The 24,685-nt window shown below is 40.7% G+C and overlaps 1 protein-coding gene across 9 annotated transcripts in view; it reads left to right on the top strand.

The window, feature by feature from the left end:
- Positions 1-17,982: 17,982 nt before the first annotated feature.
- Positions 17,983-24,685, top strand: part of QKI (QKI, KH domain containing RNA binding) — a 153,197-nt gene continuing 146,494 nt past the window's right edge. For all 9 annotated transcript variants that reach the window (XM_058836242.1, XM_058836243.1, XM_058836240.1 and 6 more), the window contains exon 1: positions 17,983-18,705. In XM_058836242.1, the coding sequence (XP_058692225.1) occupies positions 18,564-18,705 (142 nt within the window). In that variant the 5' untranslated portion in view covers positions 17,983-18,563. The remainder of the gene's footprint in view (positions 18,706-24,685) is intronic.

The raw sequence follows: 24,685 nt of genomic DNA, 5'->3' as shown, positions 1-24,685 counted from the left end.
TATTTCACACCCGTTACTGGCTCCAGACACAAAACTTCCCCCAGCCCTGTCCTGTCCTTGGAGACACGGTGGGTCCTCATTTCTTCCTGCAAGTCTATCTTTGTGAGAGATTTTCTTTCTGTCATCACCTCTGAAATACAACCAGTAAGCAGCATTCAACACAGATCAAACACTCTGTGTCTGAATAGGAGAAGAAACCTTTATGAGAAAGGATATTGGAGTATTGTTCTTGGAGTTTTAAGCAATCTGCACCACTTTTCTGTGGTGTAGATGGCCAAAAGGGAGTGCAAGTGCTTCTGTGAATTTGCAGTGCTTGAAAATGCTATAAACATATGCACTGTGCATTTCTTGCTTCAAGGTTCCCTAAGGTACCAAACCCAAGTGAAAACTCACATGGTCAAGCTGAACATGGTGCTGTCACCAGGCAACTGCAAAAGACAAGATCACATTTCTGACCTATTAGTTTCTGTTTCATGCCAAAGGTAAGGAGAAACACACACAAAACCTCTCAAGATGGGGAGATTGTCTTTACATTTGTTTTCTAATTCACTGCTAAAACTTAAAGCACCCAATACATTTTGCTGCTAATGTAGCCTTCTGTGAATGAAGATACCAACACCCAGAAGCTATTTCTCAAGTCTCAAAACAAATGATTCTAAAAATAAAGCCTTTATTGTGTTTGACTAAAGCTGAATAAACTTGAAATTCAGATTTATTTTGAAAAGAATGGTCTGCTAATTGGTGTTGAGTTTTAAATGTTTGAGCTTGTTTATTTCTCTCACTTCCTTGAATGATGTTTCAGAAACATTCCTGCTATTACAGTCTATTAAATCAGACTTATCAAAAAGGAAACATTTATTGATATCTTGAGAGATGTGAGTGTCTAATTAAGGTTGTGTTGCTGTGCATATTTTATATTAAATGTTTCCTGCAGTTTGACTTTAATCAGGTCTGAAGGGCCTTAGTAAGTGTTTGGCTTAATCACTTATATTTTGCTCCTTTCCCTGGACCAAGGGAGGAGGTTCTGTATCAATTTGCAAAGTCACATAATTTACCATCAGCTGAGGAAATTCTGCCACACTGTAATATCTATTTAATACATTTGTTCCTGGAAATGTTGGCAGCGGGTACTAAATGCACACTCTTGATGGAGCTAGTAAATCCAGAAGAAGCCTGGAGTATTTGTAGGTTGCCATTTTGATGTGTGATTAGACAGCTACTTTGCATATTTCATGGCTATTTCACCCAGTTTTACTTGGAACCGTGATTATTAAAAGAAATTAAAAAAATATTTTTAGGTTTCTGAATTCCTGGTTTCCAATTTACAAGGCTGGTTTTCTTTGTCTTGCAGTGTTGTGCGAGGTTCCTCTTTGTGCATGTAGTTTTATCCTCTGCTGTTTCTTTAACTACCTTCTTGCTTCATGTGCAACTACCAGTGTTAGAGGGAAATTCACTGCCAAGATGTAGCCAGTAAAACACCTGTCTCAGGCATGGGTTCTATTTTTCTTGTGCTATCCTTCATGTCTATTCTTAACTTCATCCTTCATTAAGCAGTTTTTTTTGGTGCTATCACTTAAATGATATGGCATGTAATGATCTTCAAATATAATTAAAAATATTATCAGACAATAGCTATCTTTGTTTTCTCTGTGAAATACTGTCAATTTTGAGTGAAATATCACATGATATGCCTATTCCCAGGTTTTTGGGGGAGCCATTCATAATGCAAGAATAAGCTTATCTAACTAGCTATAACTATACTATACTATATAACTATACTATAGCTTTATCTGTCATAAAGCTGTGTAATAGATTGTTATCTTAATTCTGCTGGCAGAGAGACACAGTAATGCAGAACTCTTTTACATAGTATATTTAAAAATACATATACATGCATCTACTGTATGTTAGTATACTGACAGATTTACACTTACAGAAATAGATATATATTTGTGTGGGGAGAGAGATTTTCTTTTATCAGACTTTTCTAAATTTCAGCAATCTCTTTGTTGCTACTCTAATTAATATACTATGTAATAACTTCAAATTAAAGTTGTGAGCTGCCTGTAATAGCTGGTTTACACATAATAGGGAGAGATTACTTTTTCCAGTGATATCATGGCCCAAGCAGATGTAGCAGATAAGGAGAGGAAGAAAGAAAAAAGTAGTTATTCCTCACTAAAGGGGCACTTCCTGGTAGAACTGTCCCATGCTCTGATCAAATTCCTGGGAATTACAGGTGCACTGAGAAATTCAGCAGTGCCAGGGAGTGCATCCCAGTGGCACTGCTGTTCAGAAGAGCCCTGGGACAGTTTTCCCCCAAGGAAACTAACACTTTCCCAAAGACTTGCCAGGCATGGTTTGATAAGCTGCCACACTGTGTTGGATGAGATATCGACAGTAGAAACATGGCCAGCCCAGAGTGAGCAGCACTATGGTCACAGCTTGATCCTGATTCTGTTTGTTAAACTTTTTAGATGAGAGGCAGGAAAAAAAACCAAATCAAAAGCTGACATTAAATTCAAATTGCTTTTGTCTCATTTCAGTGTCTTTCTAGATCATTACCCTTATTCAGATGACATTATTCTTAAAAATCACTCTAGTAAAGTGACTAAGGCAGTGTTTAAAGAACAAAACAAGCCCCTTTATCTTCCTCAGACAAATATCACAAAATGTTAATTGATTAGTTTCCAGCTTTAACATGTTTTTTTTTTTGACAAATGAAAAAAGCTAAAGATAGCTGATTCAATAATAACCTTCTAGAATGCTCCCAAATTATATCACACAATTAATACTCAATTTATGAGCATTTATATTTGCAAACTTGATAACAAATTCATTCCATACAGTTTAGGAACAGTAAATGATCTTTAGGAAGAAATTATGCTTGAGGTTTCTGTAAACTTCATTTATTTAATTCCTGATATTCAATAGTTTTTAAAGAAGAATTCTCACACTTTGACAAAGAAATCCTTGACAAAAAAATTAGCAATGGTTCTTGCTTAAAAAATGTCAGAAATGCAATGGAGGAAAATTATTATGATCTGAAATGGAATATTAATTCTTGAAATAACAGTATAGGCTCTTCAGTTTACTCTGTTCTTCAAATAAGTCTGCAACTTTTGCCTGCATCATCTTTTGCCTTTCAAATAATCCCTCCGTATCTATAAAGTGTGAAGATTTGGCTGGCAAAAGTAACAGGTTAGAAAGCAGCCTCTTCTTCTGCCCTTCCCCCTTTGCATGGAGAAATTCAAACAGGAGAAAGCAGGATAAGAACAATACTGTGCTTGGAGAATAAAACTCTCCCAAACCCACTTTCCTCCTTCCTAGATCAGCACTTTTGATATTGTTTGCCTGAAGAGCAACCACCAACCTCTTGATTTGTGAAGCAAGCTGGAGTTGATTTGTGTAAGAGGAAGGAATGATGTTGTTTTATTCTACCAACATCTCAAAGCCTTTCTGCTATGACACTTAAGCCCTACAGGAGTTCCGTGCCCAAGGTGGTAAATCTTTGTGTCTAGAGGTAGGCTCAGGCTCCCTCATCAATTAATTAATGAAGGTTAAGTGTCTGAAGGATATTTCTGGAAAATAAATTGGCTGGGGAGTCCTAATAGAACTGTGCTTATGAATCTGAACTATGAATTTGAACACTGCTTCTGTATATGAGAAGAAAAAAGCATGCATCACCTGTAGCTTGAGAAAATTTGCAGACCTGTTTTGTTGGGGTTTTGAGAAACTTGTCTAAGGACATATGCTAGATCTCGAAGCACGTTGGTAATTGTGGCTTCAGCATTTGTACCTTTCTGTCTGCTATGAGCTCTAAGTCTAGCTCTCAGCAGAATTTGAGGCATCTGTGAGTACAGAGAGAGAATTTTTGTTTTTTACACTTAATTCAGTTGTTTAGCCAAGCTGTAACCAGAAGTATGTCTTCTATTACCAGCTGTTAAAACCAGTTGGGGCAGTGTTCCTTATCTCTTCCATACCCCATCCCTCAAAACTCCAGGAGGATATCTTCTGCTAATGGGCCATTGAGTCTCACTGCATGACTGATAAATTCCATCATCCCATTGTCAGATGCTCCACTCAGGGGGAGGAGCCAAGCATTCCTACCTGGATATAATCTGAGATTTGGAACACCATGGCCGGATTTTTTCCACTGGATTCCCAAAAGAAAACCAGACAGTTCTACATCACCACTGGACCTTCAGAAGAAAACTACACCCTTCTACAGGATCACTGCTTCAACAGAACCACATCTGTCACTCCAGGGGGACTGCAGCCACCATTTAATCAGAGTGTTAACAACACCCTGACCAACAGGGTGTCAGGTTGTATTCTGACTCTGTCAGTGGATTTTTTTTTTGTACTACTACATTTTATTCTGATTTTCCTATTAAGTTTTTTTTTTATTTATACATACTAATAAAGAACTGTTATTCCTACTTCCACATCTTTGCCTGAAAGCCCCTTAATTTCAAAATCATAATAATTCAAAAAATTTACATTTTCCATTTCAAGAAAGGCTCCTGCCTTCCTTAGCAAACACCTGTCTTTTCAAATCAAGACATATACTGTAATCCTGTACATCAAACTCACAAAAAAAAATAAAAAAAAATTGTTTATCAGATTTCCTTTTCATTCAGTGCCACCCGTGGGGACACACCTCCCATCTGTGAGATGACTCTGTCACACTAGTATGGAGACAGCTAGACTTCTCTTAGCTTAGGCAGCTGGCAGACTCCATTTAGAATGCTATGATTTAGCTGTAGGAAATTTATTTTTGGGAAGGAAAAAAAAAGGGAAATTTATGCAGGATGCCATTTGGAAAGATCTCAGCCTCAAGATTAGGTGGACTCATGAAAGAACTTTCTTGAAAACACATGGCTACACCCCACTGCCTTCACATATGTGACAATGCTTCAGAATCAGCCTCAGGAAAAAGGAATATTGCTCATTTTTGGAGTTCACCACAAAAGTTGAGTATTGAAAGAACTTACCTGCAATTTCCAGTGGTGTGTGTTGTGGATTTCTTAATTTTTTTCTTTTTTTTAATCCTTATCTATCTTGTGATTGTTGAATTTAAAGAAATTCAGAGGAAAAATAGTAAAGAATGTAGAGCGTGTACAAACAAATAAAAGGGAGCTTCTATTGTTGGAAATCTTAACCTATTTGGTAATCCTGATGATGCTGTAATTTGGGTCCTTATAACCAGTTCCATTACCTTTTTTGTTTTGTTCTTTTTTTTTTTTTTTTTTTCCTTCCATGATTTGGGATTTTGCATTGGGACCAAAAGTCTGTATCTGTTGTGGGACTCTGATCAAGAAATTGAGAAACAGCTGAAGCAAAACCACCAAAGGCAGAATATCACTAGGTAGGCCTTTAAGAATGTATTGAAAGCATCAGTGTTGTATTTTCACAGTTGAATTTGTGTGTTTTCACTTTCTGGAAGCAGAGATTGCTCTGCTTTAAGATGAAGAAGCAAAGGTAATTTGTAATTACATATTACAAATATCTCAGCATAGGTAACTAGTTTATATCCGATATTCTCTTTAAGGAATGCGAGCTAGCTAGTGCACAGGCCACAAGTCCCCTTGGTCAAGACTTTCTGGCTCCTCACATGAGCCCCCTTCACATGAGCTTCTGGGCCTGGAGAAGGCTGCTTGTCTTCACCATCAGCATGCTGGCTGGAGGTGCAGCTGACAGGCACATGTGGATGATGCCTAGCTCACGTTTATGATCTTTATCCATTCTTAAGTTTTCCTGTTACATTTCCTTTTGGGAAAAGCAGAGATAGTTGCTTTCCTCAACATTAACATGGCACTCCTGGGCCTCCTGGGCACTACAGCCTCTTTGGCTTTAGGGATTTTTCTTTTTTTTTTTTTTTTTTGGTGTATGTGTGGGTACTTACTTGGTTTTGTATATAAAACCTTTTACAGGACTCTGATGTGCCTGCTGCCTGGATTAGGCCTATAGTTCATCCCAAAAAGGACCCTAGCTGGTGCGCTATTTTTTTATTTTCTCTCTTTGGGAATGTTAATAGCTTAAAGGGAACCCCCAAAATCCTTGCTCAAGCCAAGGACTCTCTAAACTTTGGGGTTTTTTTGTTACAGTCCTCCATATAAAAACTTTTTGCTATGCCTGCCTCTACCCCTTCTTCTGCAAAGTTTAGTCAAGTATGTCATCTCCCTGATGCTCTTTTCTTCCAACATTTTCCAGCTTGATAATTTTTTTCTACTCGCCTATTAGTCCACTGTGTGCTGTACATGGAAGGAAGTCCTGCTTCCCCTTCCTGCAAATCCACCCCCAGAGAAAAAAAGGCGTATCATTATACAGGTGTGCAAGTATGTTTATCTAAGGTAACCTGTAAGTGCTTCAATTTGCCCAGGATTGAGAAATTCAGGTGTATCTGAAATCTCACCAGTTGACAGACAAAACTGAGATTTATTTATTTTAAATTCACATTCAAGGAGCTTAAGTACTTCAGCAATATTTAATATTTTATCTGTGGTCACAAATGGCTATGTAGACTTAGAGAAAAAAAAAGTAAGAGGGAAAAGATTTAGGCTAAAGGATAACCAATTAACCAGAAGTGATGTAATTTCAATTGTTAAATGCTATTTTTTTATTAGGTCATATACAGCTTTACTGTTTTGGGATCTGCTAAACAAAGTTGTTTCATTTAACCCTTGAGTAACACAGGCAAAATCATTGAAAATAGCAAAAACAATGTTTTAAGATAAAAAACAGTAAGTTTAGAACTTTATTTAATTACATATGAAACTGAATACCTAGAACACAAAGTACCACAAAAAATAAACATATTTATTAGGCCAATGTTTTATGAACTTCAAATGTACATATGGTTAATATGGAAAACTGAGTCTAGACAGAGAAATACTACTGCACTTGAAGAGCTACTATTTTGCAATTGCTTCAGTACGTTTTTAAATGATAGCACAAAAGCACATTTTAAAATCTCTTGTTTTGCTTCCTGAATGCAGAAGAATTTACTGTCCCACTTGTGTGTGCTGTCTGGCACAGCCATGTATGTACTGGAGAATAAAAAGGGGTGGAAGGAAGGCAGAGCTAAGTTGAAGAGGCAACTCTTTTTGACAATGTAGTATTAAAATAATTAATATGCCCATATTTCAGTACTAGAATTTTAATGACATTTACTCTGCCATTTATGGAAAAAATGTTCTGTTAGTTTTGAACTAACCATTCGGAAAATAGATTAATATTCTAGTATATCTTGCTATAATCTCATTATATTCTGTTTATTAAAAAAAAGTTCCGTTTTCATAAAAATCCTGTCTCATAAAAACTGAGTCTTCTGAATAAGTGTACTGAACTCAGCAAAATCATGGCAAAACCAGTGTCATTTAATTATCTGACTTGGAAGTCTAATTAAAGTATACTTAACTGCACCTTGTATCATACTAAAAAATACCATGTTTATTACTACTGGTGTTAAAGGAAATTTGTACGGGCCTGAAGCTTGGTCTTTTAGTACTGAAAACACAAATCTAGTTAAGACTTCAGACAAGCTCTCATTAACATGTTTTATTTCAATTTTATTCAGAGCTGAAACAAGAGTTTCATTTACAGCTGAGGAAAGCAAAGATGAAACTTTGTTCTTTCTTTTGTGCTCAGCCATACAATTTATTTTTCTCCTGGCAATGGATTTTAAATCTCTTTCCCTTTTTTTTTTTTAATGGGAACTGTTTTAGTAAGCACTGACATTAGAGCTGACAATGCTTTGTGTGTTTTTTTTTTCCTTTTGCCTGGTTTCTGTGTCTGTGTGTGCAGGCATGCATTCATTAACGTAATTCCTCAACATTCAACAAGAGTGCATCATAAACCAGAGAAAAAAAGCCTCATAAATATTTAGATCCTCCACCTACCTTCCAAAACTAAAGTGAAAAAGAGTATTTAGCGTGGACTTGGTTTGAGTTAATCTGCATATGAACTGAAAGGGGGTACAAAAGGATGAAAAGGTGGTGGAAACGAGCAGACAAACCCCATAGTCTCCAGGGGGCCATTCATCTTGTTCTTGTCAATACAATCCCAGCCTCAGCGCTTGGCTTTGCTCTGCGCATGACCCAGCCTGGCTTTGCAAAGGATGTGCAAGCTTTAGCCTGGTTTGCTTCTATTGGGTAATTTTGCCAGAGAAAAAGAAAATACTTCACCTTTAGGAAGCTGGAGAAATTTCTCTACCTGTTTGTGATATACACACTGACATACAAATTTAAATCATTTACGTAAAAGGACAAATAGGTTAAATGAAAAGCAATTTTAGGCAATTTGACAATTAATGAGAGGTAATGACATCACAATGTAGCTTAAAGCATACAAGAAACCCATACAACTTGGACCAAGGGTTGTATATATTTACATATAAAACTCCATTATTTCTAACAAACAACATTGTCAAAAATCGCAGATGAAAAACTACACCACTAATAAAATTCAGGACTTAGTGTACTCTCACAATTGAGCAGTCATAGAATAGTTTAGGATTCTGTAAATTGTTTTTTTTTTATAATTTTAATTTAATTTTAGTAATTAAAGTTTGATTTTTAAAAATGAGTGTATGTGCAATACATTATTTTTTACAACCTGCGATAAATTAATTTTGAGTGATTACATCATGCTATCTACATACAAGGACTTCTGATCTACAACTGCTGTCTTCAGGTATTCTTTTCTTGGTTTTTGTTACCAGACCTCCTCAAAACCCTGTCAGTGGCCACACCAATGTGATACCAGGTCCAAGCAGGAGCATGCAAGCTGCTGTGACTCCTCCAATCATCACCTGGTGGTGCCACTCTGACAGGCAGGACTCCGCCTACACAGACAAACTCCTAATGAAGCACCAGGATGTATCTGTAGCCAGAGGGATAATTGATTTTGCTATGAACCTGTAAGACAGATGCATACAAGCTTCAAAATAGGACAAAAGATCAATTATGCCTCTAGTAATGAATAGATGGATAGGTATAAACAGACTCCATGGAAGGAAAACCAAGGTAGGGATGTGTATTTTAATTGACTTGCTAAAGGGAAGACCACCTTCTGGCCTGAAAATTGCCCATCTGATTGGCTAAGTCATGACATCTTGAAACCAAGTGGAAAAATTCTAGAGATGGGGAAAGTGACTTCCTTCCACCTCTAGCAGAGAAATGGTTTGCCAGCCTCCCAAAACACAGGAACTTTACAGACCTTTCTACAGTGGGAAGAAGGAAGGCTCTCTAATTTGGGTTACTTTATACCTGTTTTCATGTTGTGCTTCTTCAATCAAAACATTACAATAAAAATTAACAGTACCTTTTTTTCCTGTATAGCTCCTGACACAACCTGTTGCTCTTTGAGCATGTGGTCACACCAAGTATTTATTTGTTAATACACATACAAACAGTATTTTATGAAAACTGAACATCAGGGTATACTCTTTGGGAAACTGATTTTTGCATTTCTCTGCTCTGCTGACAGGGTGACAGTTATTTAGCCCTATCAGGATTTGAGATGTGTAGGGTATGCACATGCTGAAACCAGACAGTTGTACCTGTTCTGTCAAAACAAAAACCTCCAATCAAAGAAGTGTAATCACCTTTCTTTAACAATTTGACAAGTTACTTAAATACCTAAAAGGTGAAGAGCTGTCCATGAAACTTTCATATACTCATTTTTAACCAAATACAATACCATAAGAGATAATGTTAATATTTCAGTGAGCACCCTAATTTATGAACTGTAGAATAGCTTTCATAAAAAAAGTTACCTGTTAGAGAAGGGTCCTTAAAAGCTTCTACAAATTATAGGAAAAGTTCTAAAATATTGGAAACTTCTCATGTTTTAAACAAAAAGGAATATCTAGACTCACATGAATGGATCTGTACAGAAGTAATCACAATCGACAAGAAATGCATTGTATTTCCTTTTCCTTTATTTCAGTCAATCTGAGACCAAGCACAAAACATTTCACACTAAGAATAGTAACAAAAAATTTTAAGAATTTGAGAATGGTGGTGTAAAGTGTAATTTCCTGATACTCCAAATTTAGCTGCAGTAATTTTTGCATGTGTTTTGTCTCTACACCATGGAGAACTTTTCAGCTTATTCCCCTGTGCCTCTACTCTGTGGTCTGGCCAAAACAATGGTTAGATGAATGTAAAATATTAATACACTTCTGAAAGGTAAAGCTAGGGAATGACTCCACTACCTTCAACAGTCATTTTATTTTTGTCAAAATCCTGAACCCAAGCTGCTCAAACTATGCCAAGAGCATAAGTGGTTAACAGAAAAAGTTTCTGTATGTTGACAGTGAGATGCAGCTGATGGCTCAACAGTTTGCAATGGCCACTCCAGCCATCCAAAATGTGTAGAACAGATCTGCACAGAGCAGGCAAATGCCATGCAAAGACTATGAGACTAAAGTGAATTTCTGGAAATTCAAGTAGAACACCACAAGGCAAGTGAATCCTATCCTTTATTGTGCTTATAAACTCATAACAGCGACTTACTAGGATCAAGCAATGAATTTGTTTTAAACAATAATCAGATCCAGCATTAGCTATATAGATGATACCATTTTCTATAAAATGACTGCAGCTGAAAATGAGCCAGATCTCCTAGATAAGCAAACAACCCAGTAATGTCCACTTTTTGGCTCTGAGCCCAAGAGTCATGTTTTACTGATTGTTATGATTTGGCCTTTGAGCTCTGGTGACAGTCAGATAGGGACTTATGATGCACCAGCCTACAAATTCCAACAAAGATGGCATGAGATTTGGGATGCTTCCTGTTTCTGTGAGGAAATTCTGAATTTATCTGAGTGCTTAAGCAACAAGCACTTTCTGCACTTTTATAATGTCTTTCATCCAAGCAAACTGAAGTATTTGACTACACAGTGTTTCATAGATTCTGAAGAGTAAAATACAGTGAAACGGGTTCCAGGGCATATGATAATTCAAATACATGTGGCTACTATATTCCAGGAAAAATCTCCCACACTCAACAGAAAAACTGTGGGTAGGAGGAACAAATGGGAGACAATGAGTCATCCACAATCAAAACAAGTTTAAGCTTCCTAAAGTGAAAAAGGACCATTAGAAAATATTAAGAAATTGAACACTGTCGTTTCCTTTTAGAGAAAAGGCACAGATAGCAATGGACAGACAAAAAAAAGAGCCTCTGAGAATACTATACCATGGAAGTACAATGGTCTTTGTGTGGGTAATCAACAACCACTGTAGCACTGCTCTGTCCTTTGCTTCGGATGAACACTGTTGAGCAACTCTGTCTCATCTCCAGAAGCTTTTAACATTTGTACCACTTAGTCCCTTTCTTTTCTCACAGCTTTGTAGCTCTACATATTTCTCTTCACCATTAAAACAAGGATTCACATTTATTAAAGACTTGGAAAATATAAAGTATTTTGAGCAGGTAGAAAAAGAAGACTTCTGGTAAAAAATAAAACTCTGGCCTTTTCAGACTGATTAATTACATTTTCTTAGAAGGCCGAGCAATACAAATGTTTCTTGCTCATTATTGCAGTTTTAAAAAAGGCTGAGGTTTTCTTTTAATTTGTTTAGATGTTTTCTGTCCAGTTAAATATATGCTCCTTTTGTAAGAAGTGCTACTCTAAGTACTGAACATTAAGAACCATATGCAACACATCACTAGTAATCCCACAGTGTAAGCCAATATACATATGCATTCACATTTCACACGTTAAAAGGAAAAGTTAAATTAATGCTTCAGCTGAATTTTAAATTCTATTTTGTTTTAGTCATAATTGAGAAGAATGGCTAATTTAAATGCATTTACAAAGTTAAGACTGAAAACATTCATATTTCACAGTAACCAATACACTTTGATATTTTACCAAAACATGGTGAACCTGAAGAACAAAACTTACCTGTTTCTTTAGCTGTCAGCTCTTTGCCACTGTAATGGCCAAAATAAATGCAAATTTTCCAGATATGAACTACTATTTTTATTTTTTTAATCCTATAGTTCAGGTGAAAACACTTCTCACTATTGTGAAAAGTAAAAATAGTGGTTATGTATCTTACACATAAATGTGTTTTTCAACATTGTATTTTTAGCTACATGTAGCAAATTTTAAAAAGCTGCTGAGGGTACTACTGTAGTTGAGATAACTGCATCAATTACGATGCAGAATGTTATTCTGGATAGTTTTAAACTCAGAGATCTAGTTCAAAACAAACAGAAGGTACAAAACCCCAAATATGTCTGAAGTAATGGCCAAGATCTCTCAATATTCTTAATTTCCAGATATGATAATACTGTAATGTTTTAAACTTGAATGTGCATTAGCTGGACTTCCACTGACAGGTATTATATTTAGCAATGGTCAGCTCAGTGCCACACACATCTGGACGGCATTTACAGTAATACACACTCACTGTTACTTGCACTTTGCAACATGGGGCACAGGCCGGCTACCGAAAGGGACAGACCAGAAGCCATTTGAAATTCCTTCCTGCATGAGCACAGAGCTACACAGCTAAGGTAATAATTTTGTGACTACAGAAATGGAAAAGTGTCATATCCTAGCACAGTAACTGAAGCCATGGGGGCTAGAAACACTGGGAAAACTCTGCATGGTGTGTTTTCAAGAAATTAGTTGGCTTCTTTTATTGATCCAGGAAGAGGATCAATTACTGATAATCCACCTGTAAAATGCACTAGAACAATGCAAGTGTTTATAAATTTTAAGGTGTAAGAATGTTATGAACTTAGAGGCAAAACATACCTTCAAAATACAGGATTCAAATATGTTCTGTAAATAGTGTTCCCCCCCTTTAAATTTAAATGCTATTATGAAGATGATAAAGTGGATAAAGTTTGTGTTTACAATGCAGTACGTCAATTTAGTTTTCTCTCTGTAACTGTTAGCATTTTTTCTTTTCTATGCCCTGACAGATTGCTTTTCTATTCCTCCTTCTAACCATTTTATGCCTTTCTCAACAAGGCTGAAATAAAACTGACATATCTGAGACTTCATCTCCTACTGGACAGCGAGAAATAAAACTGATCTAAACTTTGTTTTTAATGCACAGAGACTTCTCAAGAGCACAGCAGAAGCACCACCCTCTCTAGACAGACACACCTTTTCTTGTTGCTAGAAGGCTATCTTTTATAGAAAAAAGTCTGCCTAGCACTTAAAGAAACTGCATGTACAGCCATTGCAAACCCATGGAAATTATCTACTCAAACGTGCACTCTCAAATTGTTCTATGATAATCTTTAACACAGCTGTAATACATTCTACTATACGTTGATTTACATCTTTTGTGTGCATAACTCTCTGGAAGGTAGATAAGGTGAAGCCCAATACAGAGATACCCCTGCCTTCCTTAACCACTTTAGAGTTACACAAAATGCTTAGTATTTTATCAAGCAGAATTCAGTCCCCTCCATCCTATCCACTTAACAGTGTTCTGTAACAGTGAATTAAGGTATATGAAATACACACCTTATCAAGAAAGCTGACAGGTACAATATTTAGGTCAAAAGTGGAAAAATACTTTTTTTATTTTACTTAGTGTTGTCTTTTCTCCCCAGCTTAATGGCTGCATAATTAATATACAACCACAGGAACAATGAGAATGTAACTCTTCCTACTCTTGTGTAAGTGGATGAATCACAAAGGTATCTCTACTCCTTCTAGCTCCTTTGTTCTAGACTGAGGAAGAGCCAGTTCTACCAGGAGAGATACTGTGGGTTTCTACACCCTTCTTCACAGTTGTAAGCTCAAAGTAACTTAAAAGATACAAATCTGAATCCTTCTGGACTAAGGCAGGTGCTTAAAACCTTCATCTTTAAGTTATTCAGGAATCACATAACATCCTTACTGGACAAATATAGGCATTATCTCTTCCAGGATTATACAGAATACTTGGCCATGTCCCTGTTGAACACTACCTCATCTGCTTATTACTTTGAATGACACACTACTATAGCTTCTGCTTGAAAAGTTACCTGTCAGTTTGCCTTAATGTCAAGGGAAATATGTTTTTGTTGTCAAACACAACACAGAATTTTCATGTAATTGGTCCTTGAGATTTTGGCTCTACAGCTTATTCTGTTAAGGCATTCATCACTTTGCAGAGATAAATGTATTTCAGATGTTCACCTGTTTTTAGGCTTGTTTGATTACGGTAGCTATACTCTTGTACACCATGAATGATTCTATACTTAATCACACACACAATATATTTTTTTCAAGCAACTGTAATGGGTGAGTGAAGAATGGCTTCTTTCCCTAAAGTGTAGTACAGCATATTAGTACCTTCCTGCTGCAGACAGCACCACAGAAGGCTGGTGAGGCTGATGAAATCCAACAGCCTATGCCTATGATTTGGTGCTCAACAGGGACACTGGAAGTGATAGCCAACACTTCTGAAAGAGCATGCTTCCCAGTAGTCATTAGCCTTTGCCTCTATTTCCAAAGGTGTTATCAGCTATGAACATTATAGCAGTAATTGAATTTGCTTTTTATGATCATCGCAGGCCTTTACCGTAATACACAGAGGCTGCTTCTGGCATTATCATAATTCTTCTAACTTTGAGATTAGATTAATGCAATAAAACTTCACCTTAAAAGAGAAACTGTTGGAGAATACTACTGCTTCCATGATATCGGAAGGGCTACCTAGATAAAAACGCAGCTGAAGATAGGGAGTTCTGCTTGTGTCTAGATAGAACTTAAGACATTGGGTAATTACCTAAAGAACCTTACAAGACCACAGGACCTGGGTATCTTAAAACAGACTAAGCAACCCCTATCTCTCTACCCCCTTCCCTGATATCAACACCATACAACCTCTCCCCCATATCCACAGAAACTGTTTACCCAGCCCTGTGCCATGCTCTCCCTCCAGCCTTCTTCCCCCATAGGAAAGCTGTAAAATTAAGACAGTGCAAAATTATTTCAACTGTCTTAATAGATCAGGCTGTAGCCATGTCAGTCTTGATGGGAGATATGCCTTCTCACAGCTCTTTAATCTGAATTAATTCAACTTTATTCTCCTAGGAACTCTTAAAGCACCCTGTTTTTACAATGTGGGAGTGTAGGAAGCTAAAGGGAAAGAGCAGAACATGAGGTGTGCTGAGAGGGGCTTTCAGGTAGCTTTTTTGGTTTTTACTGCACACTTGCTAAAGAGAGGTATCATGCTCATTTGCCTGTTTGAAACCAATGATGAGCTTTTTGCATTTGCCAAGGGCTTTTTTTCTAAAGACTTAAATTCAGAGTTTTGAAGTATTTATGGAAAAAATCAAGGATAAGAACTCTTCCTGTCATTTATGCCTCATTAAACGGGCAGCTTCATCCCATAACTTTGTCTCAATTTCTGTACTGTTCTGACTGAGAAAATAATTCAGATTAACAACTGAGCAAACTAGAACTTGAATTTGGCATTGCACTAGCATGAGTGATTCCACAAGTGTTGGTGTGCACCATCTCATTCTCCACTAAATAAGCACAAAATACCTTAGGACAAACTATATTGTTCCTATTAGTAGGTTACTGGTGTTACTGCACAACAATCTGTGCTGGTATTTCTTACCTTGTATTGTCTGCTTATATTCGAGCACTGGAAACTCTGTATGTGCAGGAAACAATAATGGAGTTGTATGGGAACAGCTGCACCAAATCTGCTGAAAAAAAGGTCTCCACATGCTATTTTTACTGTGAGAATCATCAGTCCAGAACAATTATTCTAACATGATCTACGTTCATCTAATTTTAACAGGAAAGCTTGCTGTTCAGCAGATGCTCTTAATCAAATGGAAGGATTCCACAGCACAGTTTCTCAGGGTTAAAAAGAGCCTTCACTCACCAGTTAAAAATTAGCAAGCAAAGGGCTACAGAAATGCATCATTGTCCAGAACTGCTCTACAAGAAGCAAAAGGATGGCAATTTTGTAAGCATGTAAAGTTGTACTTAAGCTTGTCACAATCTTAAAACAAGGTTGGAATAGAGCAAACACAATCATGTTACTAAATAGAAACTGCACTGTTTTGTCATCCATAACCATACTGCGGTGTGCTGTGGGCATTCTATTGATGAACTAGGAATCTATATTTAAAACAATGGTTTGTAACACTGCTATTCTTCGGTAACAAAGGTAATCTTTTCCTGCTGAATATACAGTTTTTTAAGGATTGAAGCAGTAAGACTGACTTACCTTACATAATCCATTAATTTCTACTAATGTAAACAAAAACCTGAAATTAAATAAAAACTCCAGCGTCCAAATAATGAGTTCCATCTACCTGTTTAAAGGGGGATTATACAATAAAAACTGACACATAATAATCCAAGGCATTTCTACTGCTATGAGAAGTACACGTTCTCTACATTTTTGTGAATGTACATCTTTCAGGAAAAGCAGAGTTAACGCTGCTTGGCAATACGCAACGACACCGTACACCTGTCAAGATGACGAGTCCCTGTTTCTTTTCAGTTTAGGAAGCATTGTTCTTTGCCATTAACCTAACATTGAAAGTATCTTCAAATACTGTGCAGTATGTATTGAAATGAATTTGAAATTTTTACAGAACTTCACTCACTAGCTAGACTTTATACCTAGTCCTATGAAATACGACTGTTTTCAGCGAGCTACGTGGAGGATGCAGCGATTTTTATCCAGCTTTGTAACAAAAGCTCTCCCAAGCTTCTTTCGCGAACTGCCTCAAAGCTTCCTGACAGCCTCTTAAGTGCGAAACACCAAGTAAGTAGCACCGAGTAGCTGCGTGGGGAAGAAGCAATACGTACAAGCAACCGGGTCGCGCTGCTTTGCCTCTGCGGCTACAGTGGATGGAGCACATTAATTTTGGTTCTGGCTGCCGGACACCGCTGCTCCCGTCACGTCTCCCATCCAAACCCGTCAAGCAAGCCACGGCTGATGCCAAAACGCAGCGCTGCCCTAAAAGCAACAAGGGCGACGCGCGGCCTTGCCCGAGAGGCTCGGGCGGAAAGGAGCTCAGCGGGCCGGGATCCGGTCCGGGATGCCGGCCGGGACAGGCGCTGAGCAGCCGGAGGAAAGGGCCGGTCGTGCCCGCCCGGGACAGCGCCAGCGTGGACGGACCCCGACCCTCTCCGCGCCCCGCGGGGCCCGCCCGCGGCCACCCGCCGCTCCTGGGGCCCCGCAGCCGGGGAGAGCGGCTGCCGGCAGCCCCGCTTCTCCCTCCTCGCCCCTCCCCCGCGGAGCGGGTCAGCGGCTGGCTGCCGGGACACACCAGCTGCTTCCCCGCTGTTCCGCGCTCCCCGCCCGGCCTCGGGACCGACCGGGAATCGCTCCTCGCGCCGCCCACCGCCCGCGCGCGCAAGCGCGGCCGCCGCCCCCGCGCACACCTGCCCCCCACCGCCCCCGCCACGCGACACCGGGGCCGCGCCGAGCGGCGGGAGCGCGCGCGCCCCGGCGGGGCTCTCCCCGCCCCCGGGGCCCGAGCGCACGTGACGCGTCCCCGCCCCGGAGGTGCCGCGACACGACTTTGTTTGGAAGAGTTCCGTGCGCGCGCGCGTGTTTCCGCACGCCGGGGCCGGGCGGGAGCCGCACGGGAAGCCGGCTGTCCCCCCGCCGCCGCCCCGGGCCCCCGGAGCGGAAGGGAGGGAAGGAGGGAGGGAGGGACGGACAGCTGTGGCTCCGCCAAGCGGCGCTGCCGCCGCCGCCGGGCAGCGGCCGCCCCGCCCCTGGTCCCGCCCCCGGCGTGTCCCACCCCCGCGGGCCCTGCCCCCTCCACTCCTGCCGCCGCCGCCGCTGCTGCCAGCGCAGCCTGAACTGAAGCGAACTCCGGAGCGAACTGAGGAGAAGTGAGGAGGCGGCGGCGGGGCTGAGACTCGGCAGCCACAGGCGGCGGCGGCGGCGGCAGTAGCAGCGGCGGCGGGAGGGCGGGCGGGCGGGAGGCGGAGAGGAGGAGGAGGACACACGCCAGGCGCAGCGCGGCGGCAACAACAGCAGCAGCGGCGGCAACAGCGGGGAGACACCGGCGGCGGCTCCTCGGAAGCGGCAGCCGCGCCAACAGCGCCCGCCCGCCCCGCGCGTCCCCTCCCTCCCTCCCTCCCCCGCCGCGGAGACAGGGGGCAGCGCCGAGAGGAGAACCGGGCTCAGCGTGTGTGTGCGCGGGAGGAGGAGGAGGAGGAGGAGGAGGAGGAGGGGGGACACACCGAGGACTGCGCCGGCCGAGGGCGCACGGAGCAGGGAAGCGGCGGCGGCACCGAGAGGCGGCGGCGGGTCCTTGTGGCCGGAGAGGAGGGCGCAGCCCGCACGGGGGTTTCTACCGAGTTTCCTCTTTTTTTTTTTTTTTTTTTTTTTTTTTTCGGTCTCTGGGACTCAGCGGCGGGTCTGCGTTTGTCTCCGGATTTGAATCCTCCTCCTTCTCCTCCTTCCTCGGGGAAGCTCCCCTCCCCGCCCCCTCCCCTCCCCCACTGCCTCCCTGCCCGCCCGGATCCAGCCGGGCGCCCCGTGCCGCGGTCGCGTTGCTCGGCAGAGCTGCTGCGGGCGCTCGCCGTCTCTGCGCGGGCTTGGAATATGGTTGGGGAAATGGAAACCAAGGAGAAGCCGAAGCCGAGCCCCGATTACCTGATGCAGCTGATGAACGACAAGAAGCTGATGAGCAGCCTCCCCAACTTCTGCGGGATCTTCAACCACCTCGAGAGGCTGCTGGACGAAGGTAAAAGCGCTCGCCCGGCCGCCCCCTCCCCCGCTCCGCCGCCCTGCCCTGCCTCACCCGGCCCGGGGATCCCGCTCGGCCCCCCGCCCCGGCCCGGCCGGGCGGCGGGGGCGGCCCGGGGCCTGTTCCACTCTCCCCGCTGCTCCCCGCACGCTCCCGGCCCCGGCTGGGGAGCCGAAAACAAAGGGGAAGTGCGGGCTCTCCCCGCCCTGGCCGCCGTCGCGCGGTGCCGGGGGACTCGGGGAGCGAGTGGGAGGGGAGAGGCAGCCCTGGCCGCGCGGGTCCCCGTGCCCCCCGGAGGGCTTCCCCCCTTATTTTTCCTTTTTTTCTTTTTACTCTTTTCCGCACTATCTCCTTAAACCGGGGGAAGGGTAACTACAGTACGGAGGGGAGGGAGCGAGGAGAGGAGCTCAGGAATGCGCTCTGGGGGAAGGCAGGGAGGAGGGGAAAGGCTGGCTGGCGGCTGCGCTCCCCTCCCTCCATCCCTCCCTCCCGCGGCGGCGGGGGACGCAGGGGTCCTGCCGGCGCCCCCGGAGCGCTCCGCCGCCCGGCCCCGGGGCCCCCGCCGGGGGGGCGGGGGGTGTTTGGTTTCGAGATTTGCCCGTTCTGGAAGCTGCTTGGGCTTGAATGACTAAGGCAGAGGGGGCCTGAGTTCTTTCTTCAGCTCCAGATACTACCCCACCCCGAACTAGCCACAAACTAATTACGATTTTCCTATATCGCAAGGGGAAGCGAGCAAATTCTTCTCTCAGCTCTCCTTACCTTTTAAAGAAACTGAACTTGAAGGGACTCCTACGTGTGACTTTAGTGAAGGGGGAGAAGCAAAAAGGATTACGAAATTGCCTGGTCTGCTCCTGCCGAACGTCCACCCTAGCCCCGCACCCGCTCCTGGCACGGGGCGAGGTTCCCCCCGATACCCCCAATTGTTCTTCTCGCAACTTTTTTTAAGGTTAAGATTTCAAAAATAAGTAATCACGCTTTAGAAATTGAAAAGAAAAAAGTACGAGGTGGGAACTTCCTGTGTCCCAAACGTTTTCCCACTACAGTAACAGACCCACTGGGTATCAAAAATTAGGTGAAACTCTTCTTGGTATTTTAAATTCGCCTGGTACCTGGGTTCACAGATTTGTTTTTCTTGTCAAAGGCATTTCGTTTTCTATGACTTTAAGCCTAGGCTTTCGGGAGAGTTAGACCAGTTTGTTTAATCGTTTTTGATAGCTTTGTAGAAATATGATATGACCATAAATTATTTATACAGTTTCAACTTGTTGGGATTCTTGGTATGCAGTACTGATTTTCGAGATTTTGAGGTAGGGTTCTTGTTTGCGGATGTGTTCCTCCTCGCTGGAAGAAGTTTGGGAAGTTGTTGACCTCGGAAGATGAAAGAACTGGTTATATTTGGTAGAACAACTCCCCGCCCTCTGCCAAGACTGTAAAAATGAGATAGCGACTGTAGTACGACACAAAAATAGCGTGTCGAGAAAATGCTACCTTCTGAAATAAGTGATAGAGGAGTTTAAAAAAACCCAAACATACTGAGGTATGGATTGTGGGAAGCATTATAATGGGAGAGTCTATTTTTATTTTCAAGAAACTTGGAGGAGTTTGAATTTATATTGGAGCAAATGTGGACGTGAAAAACAAAACTATTTAGAACTTATGTTCTTGGTCACCACAGTGAACACCCTCTTCAGAATAGTTAGATTTACATTAAACATCAAGGAGAAACTTCACCGAGAAGATTCCTTCATAACACAGATGAGCCTACCGCAAGCTTGATAACGGATTTTTAAATTCCTGAATCTTTTCAACTTTATGTATTTGGCCAGAGGAGGCCTGAAGCTGGTTTTTTATTGTCAGAGAACAAAAGGAAGAAAAACATTTTCCGATGCGAAAAGGACACTGAAAAAGGAATTCCCGAAATACTTATATCATGTCATATATTTTGAAATATTCAAAACTCTGGAAGTCTGTTTTCGAAGTATTGGAGTACCAAAACGAGGGCTCTCGAGACTTGCTTAGAAAGTTTATGGACTGTGTTGGAACTATTCTTCGGTCTCTTCTTCAAAAGAAAAGCAAATAAAATGCAATCTGTGTTCCTGAAGGGTCTCTAGAAGAAGCCTGCTATCCCTTTAAGCTTTTCTGCTTTTCCTGTTTACGTTGGCAATTGGGTGGAAGTACTGTGGAGGCAGAAAACTTTTTGGAATGTTGAAAAAAAAAAGTTTCATGCAAATCTAGTAAATTGCTTCAAGACTTCAGAATTTGAACACTAAGGGGCGCCAGTTATTTTTTTTTCTGAGGCCTGAGTCCGCGAGCACCACTATTGACTCGGGTAGTAAAATTATCAAATCTGTTAGAAGACGCCAAAGAATGACAAAATGCTTGTGGATTTGTGCAGGTATCTGTATTTGCATGGGCCTCCACGTATTGTCTGCTTACAGGTAGTATTCCATAGGTGGAATAGGCAGTAGCAGCTGAGGAATTGTTCCAACTGTTTCCCTGTAAAACACCTATCCTGGTTACCGGTGGGGGGCTGTGTTAAATGTCTTGAACTGTATGCTCCACTGACATCCTCCAGCAGAAGGCTTTAGTAATAGCGAACTACAGGTTTGCTGGAAAGGTCTGCAGGATTTAATGTGCTTGTTGAGAAGTGTATTATTTCGTGGTTTCATCAATTGTTTCCTGGCACCCTTGAGAATACCGAGTATTTGGGGCAAGTGCATGTATATATAGGTGTATATAGTCTAAAAATAAAGTTGCAGGGTTCACATTCCCTCTTTGTCTCCTCCACCCTGTAATTTGATTTGCTTCTTTTAGTTTGCTGTTGTGTGCTTTAGATAGGTGGGTTTTTGGTTTTTTTTAAAGTTATAATGCAACCATTTTCCTGAAGGCTTTGTTTATGCTTGAGAAGAATAATATTATGATCAGCCATTGTCTTTTATTTTGTGTGCCGATCAAAATGAAGAAATAAAGTCACAACCCTAAGAATTCAAACAAATAAATAATAGCTTTCCCTACTGGAATGCTAGGGTAGTTTTTTTTTTAAATTATTATTTATTTATTGTTGTGTTCCAGTATTTAAAAACAGAACTCAAATGGGCTTCTGCTGTGGATACTTCGTGTAATTGTATGCAGTAAGAGATAGAAAGAGACCTGTGGGTTAAGGTGAACAGTACATCTAATCTGCTTAGGCTACAGAATGTACATCTGCTTTTTTGGGGGGGGGGGTGGGGCAGGGGCATTTCTATGCTTTGTGTATTATTCAAAGCATGTTTTACTTTCTGCGCTCTATCCTACTTTTTGATCTTGGAAAATTTTAGTCCATAACTTACTAGATGGTCTCTGTCTTGCAGCATTTTGGTTTTAAAGATTAGCTTAAATGTAAAAAGTGTATTGAGGAAACCTTTTTTTTTTAAGATCTACTTTCATAAAATGTGAAAGTTAAAGTTTTGTTTAGCTTACAGTTACTTTTCCATATGTGTGCTTTAAACTTACGTGTAAATAAGGCTTCTGTGGATTAACAAGGATGTTTAAAGAGCACATCATAATAACTAGGAAGCTGAATTGTTTTTATCAGACTGGTGCAAACCTGTGGGAAGAGAGGGCTTTTCCTGAATGTGGAATAGGCTGTATTTCCTGTAATTGTTTGCACCATCAAATGTGACCTGATTTTTTTTTTTTTTTGCTTAAGCTTTTGAGATACTAACTTTTATGATGTTAACCTAGATATTTTTTTTTTTTTTTTCCTGACAACTTGTATATTTTAATGCTCCCCTTTGCGGACAGTGCATTGGTTGTACCTGTTTTCTTGCACTGTTTTTAAAAAATGAATTGGACATTTCAAACTCCTCAGTAGCATGCTGACAGATTGAAATTAATGAGATAATTCAGTTGTATTCTTTTGGCAGACTATAAACAAAGGTGCCTCAACTATTAATTGAGATCTGAGTAGTATAATTTTTAAATTTACATTTTGTTTTCTTGAACCTCTAAGTGCTTAGACTCTTGCACCTGATCGGAATATACACAGATCAGTCCTGTGATCTGAACTGTTTTCAAAATGATATTGAAGCAGGCTTTATTGAGAATTCATTTTCCCTCTGTAACTTATACCTCAAAAACTTATGTCTTCCCTTCAAAACTATGTTGAAGGTGACTTAAAAGCATGTCTACTTTTAAATCTAAATTAAACCATGCATGTAGCTATTGGAGATAAATTTAATTTTGTGTCAGAGTTTGCTTCTTCCTGTCTACCAGGTATAACAAAGCTAGTGTAAAAACATCCAAGCAGACAGTATGAGGATAATTTCTTTGTGAATGTTGCTTTCTTTGTTTAGTTGTCTCACTGAGAAAAGTGCATGTGAATTTGGTGAGCTTAGTGCCCAAGAGTGCAGTTTTTGCGTCAGTCTGGTTGTATTAACCAAAACATCTGCGTGAAGCAGGGCTGAAGGACTGTGTCCTGGTGTTGTAAATGAGTTCTCCCTGGGAAGTTATCTAGTTACTTTTGTACATGACCTTATTGTTAGTGGTTATGTAAATGTCGCCTGTGCTTAGCTAGGCTTTTGCTGACTTGTCAGATTTGATGGAGGGGCACTGGGCACATTAGCGTGTCAGTTTTTTCAGTTGTATCATATCTTGCAATAGACCCCCATTAATTCATTAAAAATGTGCTTTTTAATGCAATGTTCAGGGATGAGTATTCTTTGGGATAAAGGCCTTATGAAGAGTGTTTGCCCGGAGAGGCTCAGACTAATTTTTCAACTCGGTGTATTAATGTTAAAATTGTCAAAGCAGCATGCCACAAGAGAATTGAGTATTGTTTGTGTGCTGTTTATCATTAGTACTCTTTTGAATTTGATTCTTTAATTGTCTCTTAAAACTTAATGGTCTGAGGTGTTTTTCTGATTTATGAATGTGTTGTAATAACAAGGTTGTAATGCTTCTAGAACTTGTATTCAGAAACCTTGTAAGAGCTGTTTTGAGGTGTGGGTGTTTGGTTATTTTTTGGCGGGGGGAGGGAGAGGCTTTAATACCTTGGCACAGCCTCTCATAACACCAAACCAAAAGCTCCACTGCTCTTAAGAAACAGTGTGGCAGTTTTTTTGGCTTGTGGAAAACTATTTGAAACAGCAACAGTTTAGTTCTTTCTAAAATATGTTATTTTTGGAGCTGTATCCACAGCATTTATAGGATTGCAGTCACCTGGCATATAACTGCAAAAAAAACCAACTTGTATGAGTTAAAAAATACCCTAAGTTAATAAAACAGTTATTTTAAGATCATGCTTTGAAAGTGATTTGTTCCCTGTTGCTTACCATTAATTGATTATTAAAATATCTGTATTTGGATTTTATTTATTTTAAATAAGAGTAACCACAATAGACTTAGTTCTGTACAGGAGAGGCTGACTTGCTAAACTTGGAGAGGCTTGTTGGGATTTATCATTTTTGTTTAGTGCAACTTGTTCACTTAGAATTGAGTTGCATTTTCCTCTTCTGAAATGAAATGCAGACATTTCTAAAATAACTGTTGTCGTATAAAAATCCCTTGCTCTGGTTAGAAACAACTGACCAAGTGCAGATTAGATTGGGGAGTGGCATGCAGCGCTTTTGTGACGTACAAGGGGAAGAACTGGAGGTGTGTTGGTTAATACTGTAGTAAAATGGGGAAAAAAACCCCGTAAACCAACTACCACCAACTGAGAAAAACTCCATAGATTTTAAGAGAGCACTTAGAACGTCCTGATTGTGAAAATGAAGTTTACACACATCAACAGATAGAAGGAAATTGCTGATGTTCGATGAGTGCTGTGGGTGTGAAGAGGAGGCTAGACATGAAATGGATAATCACTTTTGTGGGCTAGTAATGTATTTGTCCAGGTTATCTGTTTCAGTCATTCTTAGATTAACACTTTCTTACTTCTTGAGTACACTATACAATGCCAAGTCAGGAATGGGATGCTTATGATGATTTGAATTAT

The sequence above is a fragment of the Poecile atricapillus genome, chromosome 3 (assembly GCF_030490865.1).
Source record: "Poecile atricapillus isolate bPoeAtr1 chromosome 3, bPoeAtr1.hap1, whole genome shotgun sequence".
NCBI classification, from domain to species: domain Eukaryota; kingdom Metazoa; phylum Chordata; class Aves; order Passeriformes; family Paridae; genus Poecile; species Poecile atricapillus.
The sequence above is the reverse complement of the archived record's forward strand: the minus strand, read 5'-3'. Positions and strand labels throughout refer to the sequence as shown.